Source organism: Melospiza melodia, chromosome 20 (genome assembly GCF_035770615.1).
Source record: "Melospiza melodia melodia isolate bMelMel2 chromosome 20, bMelMel2.pri, whole genome shotgun sequence".
NCBI lineage: Eukaryota > Metazoa > Chordata > Aves > Passeriformes > Passerellidae > Melospiza > Melospiza melodia.
This window is the reverse complement of record NC_086213.1, coordinates 11,131,911-11,145,027: the sequence shown is the minus strand read 5'-3', so window position 1 is coordinate 11,145,027 and position 13,117 is coordinate 11,131,911. Positions and strand designations below refer to the sequence as shown.

General features: G+C 54.5%; 1 protein-coding gene across 2 annotated transcripts; it reads left to right on the top strand.

The window, feature by feature from the left end:
• The first annotated feature begins 215 nt into the window (after positions 1–215).
• On the top strand, positions 216–11,152 carry MVK (mevalonate kinase). 2 transcript variants are annotated; one of them, XM_063173033.1, is made up of 10 exons: positions 216–301; positions 431–578; positions 1,304–1,451; positions 2,462–2,617; positions 4,400–4,503; positions 5,321–5,366; positions 6,186–6,276; positions 6,671–6,787; positions 9,242–9,395; positions 9,694–11,152. In XM_063173033.1, the coding sequence occupies exons 1-10, from the start codon at positions 224–226 to the stop codon at positions 9,843–9,845; spliced, it is 1,194 nt and encodes a 397-aa protein (XP_063029103.1). In that variant the 5' UTR covers positions 216–223; the 3' UTR covers positions 9,846–11,152. The 2 variants fall into 2 exon arrangements, with proteins under 2 accessions (XP_063029103.1, XP_063029104.1); XM_063173034.1 differs by having other exon boundaries at positions 9,650–11,152.
• The last annotated feature ends 1,965 nt before the right edge of the window (positions 11,153–13,117 follow it).

Here is a 13,117-nt window from a genome sequence, read left to right as displayed (position 1 = left end):
CTCGCCGCCACATCCCTGCCGGCCGCCGTCCCCGCCGCCGTCCCGCCCTCAGCCCACGCTGTCACCCCAGCGCCGCGCCACCCCGCAACGCCCCCTTCCCATTGGCCGCCCGCAAAGTCCCGCCCTCGCACGACGCCCGGCTATTGGCTGAGCGCAGGGAGGCGGGGCAGGGCGCGGCCCCGATTGGTGTGTGGGGCTGTCAGTCGGCACCGGCCGTGCGGCGATGTGGACGCGGGAGCTGGCGGTGTCGGCGCCGGGCAAGGTGATCCTGCACGGGGAGCACGCCGTGGTGCTGGGCAAGGTGAGGGCACGGCGGGGAAACCAGGGCTGCCCGGCTCGGTAACCGGGGCTGCCCGGCCCGGTAACCGGGGCTGCCCGGCTCGGTAACCGGGGCTGCCCGGCCCCGCTGACCCCCGCTCTCCGCCCGCAGGTGGCCCTGGCCGTGGCGCTGGACCTGCGCACGTTTCTCCGCCTGCGGCCCGGCGCTCAGGGCCGGCTGAGCATCTCCCTGCCCGGCGTCGGCGTCCGGAGGAGCTGGGACACCCCCGACCTCCGGGCCCTGCGGGAGCGGATCGCAGGCAAGGGCCGGGGGAAGGAAGGAGGAGCTGCCTCGGGGCATTGAGGGGCTCTCGGTGCCGTTCGGTGCCTGTCACACCCCGGTCACCGTGCTGGGACCCCTCCATGGGGTGGCTCTGCAGGGACCCCCGTGGGGTTATTTGTCCTCCCTGCAGTGTTTTGGGGTCTCGCTCTCTCTGACCCCGCTCACTGACGTGTTCCTGCCCCTCTCAGTTATTTACATTCCCCTCGTGGCCCCGCTGATGCTCAGGTGTCCGTGCGTGGCCCTGTCCCCTCCTGGTTTGGGTTCCACGGACTTGTTCTGGTGCTGTTGTGGCTCCAGCCAGCCTGGGTCTGTTTTCCTGCCCGTCTGTCCCACACCAGCCCTCACAGTAAATTTCTGCAGCACCTTGCACTGGCTGGAGCCCCAGAATATCCCACTTCCAAAATCCACGTCCTTTAATGAAGAGTTTGTGACTTGCCGTGTTTTCCATAGTGGTTATGGCTGGATGCAGTGGCAGGTGTAGGTAGGGAGACATTTGGAAATATGGAGTATGGAAACCCTGGGATTTCAGAGTGCCTGGTGGAGATTTTGCTTTTATTTCATGGAAGATCCTCAGGTGGAACCTGAAATGGGCCCCAGCTGTTTCTGCTTGCTGTAACAGAAGGTTTTGTTGTAAATACTGCTCTCAGTGTAACAATTCCCTGGTTTTTAAGTGTTTAAACTCTCCCCTGCTTGCTTCCATAGCTGATGGTGATGAGTCCAAGTCTCCCAGTGTAGAACAGCTGGATGCACTGAGGGAGTTTGCTGGAATTGCTGCTGGGGCCTCAGCTCCAGACAGTCTTGCCACTCTTGCCTTCCTGTATATGTGCCTGGCTATTTCTGCTAAGTATGGGTAAGGCTCTGCTCCTGCCCCAAACTTTTGGTGCTGGGTGGGTGCTTCAGTGAGCTGGGAGTCTCTGCTCTCACTTAGTTCTGAGGGCTGAAAGCAGAGCAGTTCATGCCACAGTCACAACACACACACCCCTCCCCACGGCAGGCAGCTCCTGTCATCCTGGCTTAGGCTGGCAAAACAGAAATAAGCTGTGAATTTATTGTCTGAACTAAGTCTGATCTCTTTATGGGCTGAATCTGCCTAAAACTGAAAATGTGGGGCTGTTCCAGTTCCCAGCCTTACCCAGCACCATCAGTGATCTCTGTGTGACTGGATGGGTGCTCAGGGCAGTGCCAGAAACCAAAGCAGAGCCCAACTTCCATCTTCTCATCCAAGAAATCCAAGGATAAAGAGCTGGGATGTGCAGCTGGGTTGTGGTTTCCCTGCAGTCTCAGGGTGGCACTGGGGCTGTCAGCAGCCCTAAAAAGCTCTTGGGCTTTATTTTGGGGTCTATAACACAACCCAGGTGTGTTCAGTGGAGCAAAGGGACGTGGATATATCCATGTTCCATCTTCCCCACCAGCCTCTTGCCCCAGTGGGATGTGGCTGTGCAATTACAGATTTGGGATATTTACATTTTATTCAGAAATATATTTACAACGACCTCTGAGGAGGCTCTTTATGCTGCTGCTCAGGTATTTAGTTACCAAGAGCCCCCTTCTAGCAGCCTGACAAGCTGTGCCAATCACAGATCCAGCTCAGGAGGGCTTTATTCCATCACAAGTGCTTGCCCAGGCTGCTCCATTCAGGAGTGATCCCTCCTGCAGCCCCAGTGTGTCAGATGCATGTGCTGATTTGCCAATTCTCACCCACCTTTCCCTGTGATCAGTCCTAACTGGCTTCTTTGCCTTTTTGATGTTGTCTGGGGGTGGAATTCGGGGTGCTGGTGCCAGTCCCTGTGTGTGGGGGTGGAATTCAGGGTGCTGGTGCCAGTCCCTGTGCCAGTGCCTGTGTGTGTGTCCGTTTCCCAGGGATGTTCCCAGCGTGGACATCGCGGTGTGCTCGGAGCTGCCCACGGGAGCAGGGCTGGGATCCAGTGCTGCCTATGCTGTGTGCCTGGCTGCAGCCCTGCTCATGCTGTGTGGGGCCATCTCCTGCCCACTGCAGGAGGGAGAATCCACAGCCAGGTAAGGAATTCCAGCCTGGCATGCACAGCTCTGTGCCCCACCTTCCCTTTTGCCTGCACGAGTTCTGGCACTGCCACCTCTGCTGGTCTGTCTTGGCTGTCACCACAAGTGACACCCTGAGCCCATCTCCTGTCCATACCCAGTATTCCCAGCCCTAACTCTTTACCTCAGCCCTGTCCCAGACTTTGTAAAATTCCCCCTGTTTCCCTTGTTTAGGGTCAGAAAAACATAGTGTAAAAAGGGAGGAAAACCCCTTATTTTTTCAATCAAATAAAACACACTGAAATTTTTCACCCTCAGTTTTCCTCTGGCTCTGAGCACCTTCCAGGTTTTGCTCTGAGTCCTCGAGGATCCTTTCTGGGTTTCTTTTGCATTTCCCATGGATTCTTTTCTGCATGTGCTACATTTCCCCCTGATCTCCTGCCTGTCTTTCCCTTTTATCAGTGCCTGATGAAAGAGAGTTTCTTTCCTGCTGCCCTTGGAGCTCCCCTTTGGAAGCCTGGAGTGCTGTGCCCCTGTGAGAGGGAGCTCTGTTTGAAACTGTTCAAAATCAAAGCTGGAAGGGCAGAACCTCTGTTGTGTGGGGCTGAGAGTGAGACAGCAAGGAGGGTGGTTCTGTGTTCTGCCCCAGAAACAGGTTCTTGTTGGGAGCACTTGAGCAAATCTCCCAAATTTGGGAAGTAAAAAGGCAGCTCCAAGTGTTACAGCAAAGATATCTTCATTCCCTGCTCACCCTCCGTGGCTTCAGCATGGATCCAGCATAATTCCTGCCTTCCAGCTGCTGTGCAGAGAGCTGGGGGTGTCAGACTTCAGAGGGGCTTTGCTTCCCATGGCAAGAAAATAACAGCAGGATAGAAAGGCTCCTGTGTCGGGAGGAATTGCAGCCTCTCAAAGAGGATTAGGAACAAGTGGTTTACTCCTGTTCCTGAGGCTGCTGCTGGGAGCTGTTTGCTGAGTGCTCCCAGATTAAATCCTGGCAGGTGGAATGCAAGGTGTGTGGACATGGATAAGGACATTCAGCCAAGGCCCAGGGAAGCAGGAGTGAAGGGGAGCAGTTTCTGGGTAGCAGGTGGCTCTTGGAATTTCTGCATTGCCTTGTAAGGCACTGTGAGGCTTTCTCAAAATCTGGATTTATGCCTCTGCCCCAGCATGGAATGCCTGTTGAATGGACTTGTGGTGGGCAGGGAGGGTCAGAGGTGTGGTTTTGTGCTCAGACTGAGAGCAGGATTAGATGGGAAACTGGGAGTTCCTCCCTGTGAGGATGGTGAGGCCCTGGCACAGGCTGTCCAGAGAAGCTGTGGCTGCTCCATCCCTGGAAGTGTCCAAGGCCAGGTTGGATGGGGCTTGGAGCACCCTGAGACAGAGGAAGGTGTCCCTGCCCAACCAGGGCCTCACCACCCTCGCAGGGAAGAATTTTTTCCTGGTATCCGATCTAAACCCATCAATCTCTGTCACCTTAAAGCCATTCCCCCTTGTCCTGTCATTCCAGGTCCTTGTGAATAGGCTCTGTCCATCTTTCTTGTAGCCCTTCAGGCACTGGAATGAGGTGTCCCCAAAGCTTCTCCTCTCCTGAACAATCCCAGCTCCCTCAGCCTTTCCAGTGTGTGTGCTAACACTCCCTGTCTGGTGAGGTGGGGATGAGTCTGGACTTGAATTCCAGACTGAATTCCAGACTAAATCTGATCTACACCAGGCCAAAGCTGGGATCTTCCCCCTGAACCTGATCCCTCCCTCTCCACTGGGTTGGAGTGGTTTGGTTGGAGTTATTTCCTTGCCTTCCAGGTGGACAGAAGAAGAGCTGACCCTGATTAACAGCTGGGCCTTCCGAGGGGAGCAGGTGATCCACGGCAATCCATCGGGTGTGGACAATGCTGTTGGCACCTGGGGTAGGTGTTTTTGCTGCTTCTCAGGCAGAAACTCCCAAATTCAGCTCCCTGCTCAGGCCTGAGCACAGGGAATCCTTCCCCTGTCTCAGTCTGCCCCATCTGTGAGCTGGGCCTGGAGCCAGCTGGAATGTTGGGAATGGGCTGCAGGAACACCAGAGCTCTGTCCCCCCCAGGCAGGTGCCACAGGGCAGAGACCTTGCTGCAAATAACTGATATTGAAACATTCTGCAGTGAACAAAGAAACCTAATCCTGTCCCAGGGATAATGCAGGGGAAAATGCAGTTGGACAGCTGTCATTTAGTTTCAATTAGCAGAGACTTCCCAGTGTTTTGAAAGTGTCCTTGGAGACTTTTAATAATCTTTCTAATGAGACCTAATCACAGTGGCTCTGTGAGGGTAGGAGCCAAGTGAGACATTCCTTCTGGACAATGAAATTCCGTGCTGCAGGATGGCTGCTGACACCAGTGCACACCACTTCACTCCATGGAATCCCACGTGCTTGGCTCTGCTGGATTCTGTTTTCTCAGCAAAGGCTTCATGCTGGCCAAACTCTTTGCCTTTTCAAAAATTATTTGGTGTGATCCTGGAGGAGAGGAGAGCAAAGGGAAAGGCCTTGGGTTGAGCATGTCCAGCCAGACCCTCTCATTAAGGCAGCAGGGTGAGGCAGGGCCGTGCTGCTGGAGAACATGGGTTCATTTAGCTGGTGTTTCTTGCAATTACTGTCACAGGCTCTGGGTGAGGTTCTGAAGATGAAAAACCTCCTGTGTTATCTCTCAGCTCGCTCTCTGCTGAGACAATAACATGTATTTTACTTTAGGTGGAGCCCTGAGATACCAAGCAGGAAAAATCACACCGTTAAAGAGGTAATATTGGAGTTTAAAAATAACCCTCACACACGGTGGGTGGAACGTGTCAGAGAGGCTCTGGGTGGGTGTTGGAGGGTATGAGGATGATGGGAGATGGCTGGAGTGTGGGAAGGGCTCTGCAGCCCCATTTTGGGTGTGGGCAGCCTCAGTTGTTGGGGTGGATGGGGACAGTAAAACGTTTGGTCATTATCTGACATTAGATGAACACAGCACAAAGGATCAATATTAATTTCATGGCATTATGGGCAGCAGGAATGGATCTGCTCCTGGCAGCAAATGACATTGTGGGGAGGGGGAACTTTGTGCTTACCTGGTGGTGGGAAAAGCCATTGGCAGAGAGAAATCTGGGTCCTGAGTGTTCCCTCTGCCTCCTGCCAGAGAAGTATAATCTGACTCCATTAAAATCTTCCACAGTGCATGAAATTGCTCTATTAGCAGTTAATGGCCACTTCTGGCTACTCTTGTAGAGAGTATTTCAAAGGAGAAAATTTGCTTGAAAAACATGGATTTTAGTAAATACATTACAGTCCTATTTATAGCTCTAGTACAGTTGTTCCTTGTATCCAGGAGGAACAAGCCTGAGCCCAGCCAGCACTGCAACACCTGCTGAAGTTTTATAAAATGAATGGGACTCCTGATCTTGGGTTCCTGCTCAAAGAGGCCTTTTGAGGCAGAATAAGCTGTAGCCTTGGGGAGTGTGAAGGAAAGAGGCCAGGAGATGTTCCTTGCCCATGGCAGGGGGTTGGAATGAGATGAACTTTAAGGTCCTTTCCAGTCCAGAGCACTCTGGGATTCTCTGTCTCCTGTTGCTTCCAGGGTGCCCACACTGAGGATCTTGCTGACCAACACCAAAGTCCCTCGGAGCACCAAGGTCCTGGTGGCTGGTGTAAAGGAGAAGATCCTGAAGGTGCAGGTGGTTGTGGGATGGAGATGTGGGGGATAACCTTCGGGAGATAACCCTGGACTGCAGGTCCCACAGGATCTTCTGGGACATCTCTCCTGTAGCCACTGTATTCCTATCTCCCAGCTGCTTGGGAATGGGGTTTCAGCTCATCTCCTCCCTTCCTCCAGTTTAACAGGAGTTAAAACCACCAATTGGCAACCATGAAAAGAGCAGTTCCTTCCTCTGGCCTGTTTCCTTCTCTTCCTCCCTTTTCTGCAGCCAGGAGCAGGTTACCATCACCCTGCTCTGGGAATGAGTGAGGAATTGCCCAGCTCAAGGAGACTGGGACCAGTTTCCTCCCAGTGGTTTTGGAAGAGCAGCAAGCAGGCACCTGACATCCCTCCTTCCCCCTTTCCAGTTCCCTGCCATAATGAACCCAGTGCTGGACTCCATCGATGCCATTTCTCAGGAGTGCCAAAGTGTTCTGGAAGCCATGCCTGCAAATCCATCAGCAGAGCATTACCCTGTGCTGGAGGTAAGGGGCTTGCTTGCCAGTATTTTTAGCCACTGTTACTGTTGAACATCAAAATGTCATTTAAAGAACATTAGATCTGAAAAAAAAAAAAAAAAAAAAGCGATAGCAGGAAATGTTCAGTTCTAAGTGAAACCATGGTCTGGGTGTGCTGCTTTTAATGCCCTTCCCGGAGCCAGGAGACAGAAGCTGCTGCTGGTGCCTCTTCCCAGCTGTGTGCAGGGCTGGGGCTCTGGGGACCTGTGGCTCTGGAGGGTTTGTTTCTCTTACACTGAGTGCCACAGCTCTGGCAGTCACTGCCTGTGAATCAACAGCTCTGTCACTGCCAGGGCTGGGCTGAGCAGAGCCCAGAGCCACTGGTTTGTGATGGACTGACTGGTTCCCAGCCAGCTCCTGGTGCTCCAGGCTCATCCTGGCTCCAGAGAGCCACAGACAGAGCTGTGCCCAGAGCTGACCTGACATTGATGCACGAGGTGCACACAAAGATCTGTTTGTCTTGGCTTTGCTCAAAGAGCAGAGGCTGGGGAGGGGGAGGAACAGGATTCCGAGTGGAAGAAGTGCTGAGAGTGCTGTAATGCTGCTCCACAGCCCCTGGGGGAGGGATGTGTGTCTGTGTCCCAGCTGAGGCAAACCTGGCCTGGCCCTGGGAGCCAGCCTGGACACTCAGGAACCATTTGGCACCAGTCCTTGTTGGCATCTGGATGCTTCCCCTTGGCTCTCAGGAGGATCTCTGCTTGTCCTTGCTCTTGCTCTGGGTTGTTCCCGTGGCAGAGTCCTGCTCCCTTGGCACCAGGGTGGGATTCTGGCCCCCTCACGGTGAGCTGAGCTGCCATCAGCTGAGGGAGGTCTGTTCACAGCACAGCTTCACACAACTCATCTTAATTCCACATCCTCAGGCTGTCAGAAGTGTCAGGGGACAGGGAAGAGAGGGGATAATTTGAGTTGTGCTTTGAGCTCCTCACATGGAAAATGCCAGAGCATCCTTGTGTCCCACACCCGGGCAGCAGCGCTGCGGTGAGCAGGTTCCTGTCTTGAATCTTGTTGTTTTGTCTTGTGCTTGAAGAGCCCAGAGAGGCCCAGCTGATGAGATGCAGCACACAGATATATAAATACATCTTTTGGGCTGTTTCTGAGATGTGCAGCTCTGGCCAGAACCATGGAACTAGTCTAGTGTGTCATAAGCTGTCATCGGATTCCTGGCAGATTTTGGATCAGGAGATGACAGGTGTCTTGGATCATCACAGCCACTGCTGTGCCCTCACTCAGGCATATAAAGAGGCCTCTGGATGGATGTGTGTCCTGCCCAGCCTGGAGTGGGTGGTGGCTGAGCTCTGCCTGCCACCCACTCCTTGCTCTTCCCAAACACAGGGCAGAAATGCTCTCTCTGGAGGTGGGAGAGGGATTCTTTCTGCAGTGTCCCCTCCTGTGTGAGGTTGGCAGGATTCCTGGGTGGAGCTGAGGGAGGGGGATGTGGCTGACACCTGCCCTGTGCTCCCTGTGCACAGAGCCCTCCTGGCTCTCCGGGAGCTGCAGGCAGGGAGCAGCTCAGTGCTGCTTGCTGGGGGAGGGCTGGGAGGGCCCTGTGGTGCTCAGGGAGCTCCTGTCTGCTTCTGGCCCTGCTCCAGACTTGCTTCAATCACAGACCAAGCCCTTCCCTCTGCTCCTGAATTCCTCACCTGTCCTGCTGGGAGGGGAGAAGCTGTAGCTTCCATTTCTGTGTGGTGCTGTCCATCCCTTGGGCTGTTTGGACCTTGCTGCTGGGGCAGCTTTCTCCAGGAGCAGCTGCTCTGGCTGGCTGGGAAGCGTGGCAGGGATGCTCCCACAGCTCTGCCAGGAGGGTGGGCTCTCTCAGTGCTGCTCCCTGAGGGAAGGACCCTCTCGACCCCACTTGAGCTGGGTGCCAGGTTCCCAGCATGGTGCTGCTCCTTGGCTCCCTGCCTGTGAGGAGGCAGAGGTGCAGCACAGAGCAAACAAAGGGATGTCCCTCTGTGTCACCTCTCCAGCAACGCCTCAGCCGTGTCAGAAGTCCCTGGATTTGGCTTTGCTGGATGGATTGCAGGGCAGGGCAGGGTGACAGCCAGGAATGAGAGCTGCTGGCTCAGTGCCCTTCCCATGGCCAGTGAGGGGCCTTGCACAGCCTCCTGCCCAGCACTCAGTGACAGGGCAGAGGAGAGGCAGTCAGGGGGCATTGGAGAGCTCTGGAAAAAATTCCTGCTGGCAGCTTGCAGTGATCAGGATTTTCCTGGAATGTGCAGGTCTCTGTGCAAGTTGTGATGGGGGACAGGGACACATGAGCAGCTCAGAGATCAGACTCTGCCCTGACCTTTCTCCTTGGTCCTGGTGGTCAAATTTCCGCATAAATGAGGTGGTTGTGAAGGGGTGGCTGGGAAGGCAGGGCTGCCTCTGCTCTAAAGTGTCTCTATGTGTGCTCATCTCCTCTCTTTTTGTTGCTTTCAGGAATTCTTTGACATAAACCAACACCACTTAAATGTGCTCGGCGTGGGCCACCCCTCCCTGGACAGGCTGTGCCAGGTGACAGCATCCCACAGCCTGCACAGCAAACTGACAGGGGCTGGTGGGGGTGGCTGTGGCATCACCCTGCTGCCACCAGGTCAGTACAGCCCCTTGGGCATCTTCCTCTTCCTCACAGCCCGGGGTGGGGGGCAGGTCTGGGAGCAGAGGAATCACTGCCAGCCCTGCTCTGGCTCTGGAGGAATGGGTGGGATGTGTCCCAGCACTGCCTGGCACTGTGGCTTGCAGTGTGTGATTCAGAGTGCTCATTTATGTGTGTCAGCCCCCGAGGGCACTGGCCCTGTGCCAGGGGCTGTGTTTGGAGGAGCCATGGCCCTTTCCCTCTCCCTGCAGTGGCCGAGCTGACTCGCTGGCTGCTCTTGCCTTGCTCTTGGCAGACACCTCCCCTCTGGCCGTGGAAGCAGCCAAGCAAGACTTGTGTGCCTGTGGATTTGAATGCTGGGAGACCAAGATTGGGGCCCCTGGGGTGACCCTGCACTCCTGCTCCTCCCTGAGTGCCCAAGTGCTGCACGCGCTCGCCCAGAGCTGAGCTGCTGCCCTGGCAGCCCTGAGCTCCTGGCACCACCTCCTCGGAGCTCTGCGTGCCCACGTGCCTGGAAACTTCTTTCCCCTCTCCTGTGTGGCTGAGGGCCTCCAGATGTGGGTATGGAGCCAGTCTGGGGCCTGGTGTCACTGGGATTTGGGGCTGCAATGGAGACCTGGGAGCTCCCACCCAGCGGTGTTTGACCAAGGCTGTCAAAAATCCCGGTTTGAATTTCCTTCCTCAACTGCTGTGCTGATGCCAAGGGGCAGGAGGAGAGGGGCTTGGCTGGATTCCAGGGTGGATAATGACACTTTGCTGCTTCAGATGTATGTGGTGTCTCTCCCCTCATCCCTGCTGTCCTGTGGGAGCTGGCAAGGTGGATGTGCATGGTGCTTTGACGTTTTTGGGTGAAGAGCATCTTTGGCAGCTCAGGGCTTGATGCCCAGGTCTCTGTTTCTTCTGGACTACATTCCCAGTGAAGAGGAAACCTTTAATACAGCTCTTCCCTGCTATTAAGTGTTGGATAATTAAAATGCAAGATAAAGCACAATTCTAGTGAAATTACTGATTTCCACTCTTTTCCATAATCTCTGCCTGGGCTGATAAGCAGAGTCCTGTAGTCAGGCTCTGGTTTTTATTCACATGTGCAAGGTCTAGCTCAAACAGCACCTGCAAGGAGGGCAGCTCCAGGCCAAGGGCAGGCTTAAAATTCCTCCTTGTAAAAGCTGTTCTCTCACACTTCACTCTTGAACCAGCATGCCCCTGACCCTGCCTGCTGTTGGGTTTACTTTGGTGTAATTAAGTAGGGGAAAGAAACCCAAACCACGTCCTCAAAAGCTCGCCATAAGTTGCAGTTGACAAACTCTAAAACCTAAATGCATTTAGACTTATTACACAAATGTAAATGTATTTTTAACTCCTGAAATTTTAATGAGCTGTGCCGCAGAATGAAGGGGAAGTGGCTGAGGCCAGAATCTCTGGGAGTCATGAGCTGACTCTGAGGGACTGTGGTCTCTGCTGTACCTGCCAAGAGGATTTTATCGTCACTCTGTTTGTCTAGGGTGGGTTTTTTAAGTGGGTTTTTAAGTGTAGCTGTGTTCAAGAATCACTTCACTCAAAGCTGAGTAATGAATTGGCAGAGGTGAGGAATTTGCCTTCCCCTTCCAGCCCACGGATAAAAAAAAATCAAGTGTGAGAAGCTGAGATGTTCTAGCTCTAAACCCCCTAGCATCATGGTGACCAGCTTTAGTTCCCTGATCCCATGTAAAACTGTCTCTGGTTTTAATAAATCCATGGATTTTTTTATGTGCAAAGTGTTCTTTGATAATTATGCTGGATACAAAAGGAAAAAAGCACCTTACACTGCTTCAGGAAAGCAGGTCTCAGATGCTGCCTTTCTACATGTCTAATTACAATTCCAATTTGCATCTGAGAGCTGCTTTACACTAATCACAAGTCAGAAAGGCTGATAAATAATTTACCATTTTCTAATACAGTGTAATCAATGTGAGGATCTGGGAGCGTGTTGACTTTAACCACTTACATGTGTCGACTTTGTGATGTTGGCACAAAGAGATGCCAGATCCAGCACGGGGAACTTCCCTTCAAAGCAGCATGTCTGGGGCTGAGCCTTGTTGGCTCTGAGGGCTGGGGACCAGAACTGAGGGGAAATTCACAGAATCCCAGGATCATTCAGTTTGGGAAAGCTTTCCAAGTCCAACCTGTGTTTGATCCACACTTTCCCACCCAGCCCAGAGCACTGAGTGTCACATCCAGGTGTTCCTTGGATGCCTCCAGGGATGGGGACTCCAAACCTCCCCAAAAGGGACCTCCCTTTCCATGAGGAAATTCCTCCTGATGTCCAACCTGAGTGCTCATCCCGCTCTGCTCTGTGGCAGAGTGGAAGTGGTGACATTCCGGGGTAGGGAGGGTGGTGGCAGCGTCGTGGCAGGAGGGTGACCCATACAGGGGTCTGTGGGAAGGCTCCAGGGTGACACAGGCACCGCTGGGATCTGCCTTCCCTGTGCCACAGGGACCAGATCTGCCGAAGTCAGCAGCTGGAGCCAGTCCCAGTCTGGAGTGAGCACAGATTTCACATCCATCTGTGAGCACGGGATGCCCATTCCGTCCTTTCCAAACTCCTCCTTCACCAGCTCCATCAAACGCTCTGCAGGGACACTGCTACACCCAGAGGGACAACCCAAGGGGTGGCTGGGATGTTCCTGGCCCCACATTCCGCACAGGATGTGTGCACTCAGAGTTCCAACCTCCTGCTGCAGCTCCTGAGCCCTGGGACACACAAAACCACCCCTGCCCCTCCTCACCCAGGGCAGGAGCAGCTGCTGCCATGGGACTGGTGCCCCATGGGGACACAGAGAGGGGCAGAAGGAGGCACAGCACTGTCTCTTGGAGGCACAGCCCTGTCTCTCGTGTGTTTTGCTGCTTTGGAAGCAGAACTGGAGCCTGTGGAGCGTGTTCTCCCCACGGATCAGCCCCTCCTCGCAGGCACCCCGCGCGACGGATGTGCAGCAGGGCAGCGATTGCTGCTGAAGGATTAGCCTGGTAATTTGGCTAATTTTTCTTGAGCTTCATTTTTCACATTACGAGCTCTGCAGCAAGACTAACGAGCCTGGCTTTGCCTCTAATAGCCAGCACAGGGACGGGGAGGGGAGGCTGTGCTCCAGCCTAAAGGAGGGATTGAGGAATGGCAGAGGTGAGAGCTGGGGGTCACCGGTGTTCGGTGACAACAAAAACGAAAACGCTTTGAATAAAAATACCTTTTTAAATCGTCCTTGTCCTTCATAGCCAGTGCCTGGGGCAGCATCGCTGCCGGGGTGTCTCGCCCTATCCCTGGGGAATGTCCTGGTGCCCCGAGGGGCTCCTGTTACCCCCCTGAGCCGGACCCCGCTCCCCGCCCGGCCCTGGCAGGCACAGATGGTATTATTGTTTGTTTGCACTCGGTGTCAGCAGTGCCTTCTTTCTGCTCCGCTGAGTAGATGCTGAGGAGGCAGTGACATTATTGGAGATCACGGAGAGAGCAGGAGCAGGGTCAGGGAGGGAGAGAGGAAATGTCAGCGCGCACTCAGGCGGGGCTGGGGGGCTGCTCACACCCCCGGGGCTCCCGCTGCTCCAGGGGTCCCTCCTGGCCACAGGAGGTGGCACTGGGACCCCCTGCATGTCCTCAGACACACTTGGAGGGTTTGGGAGGTCCCCCGGGGCAGGTAGGTACCCCCCCAGAGCCATTTTAAGGGCGATTTGTGCATCTGACACCTCCCTTG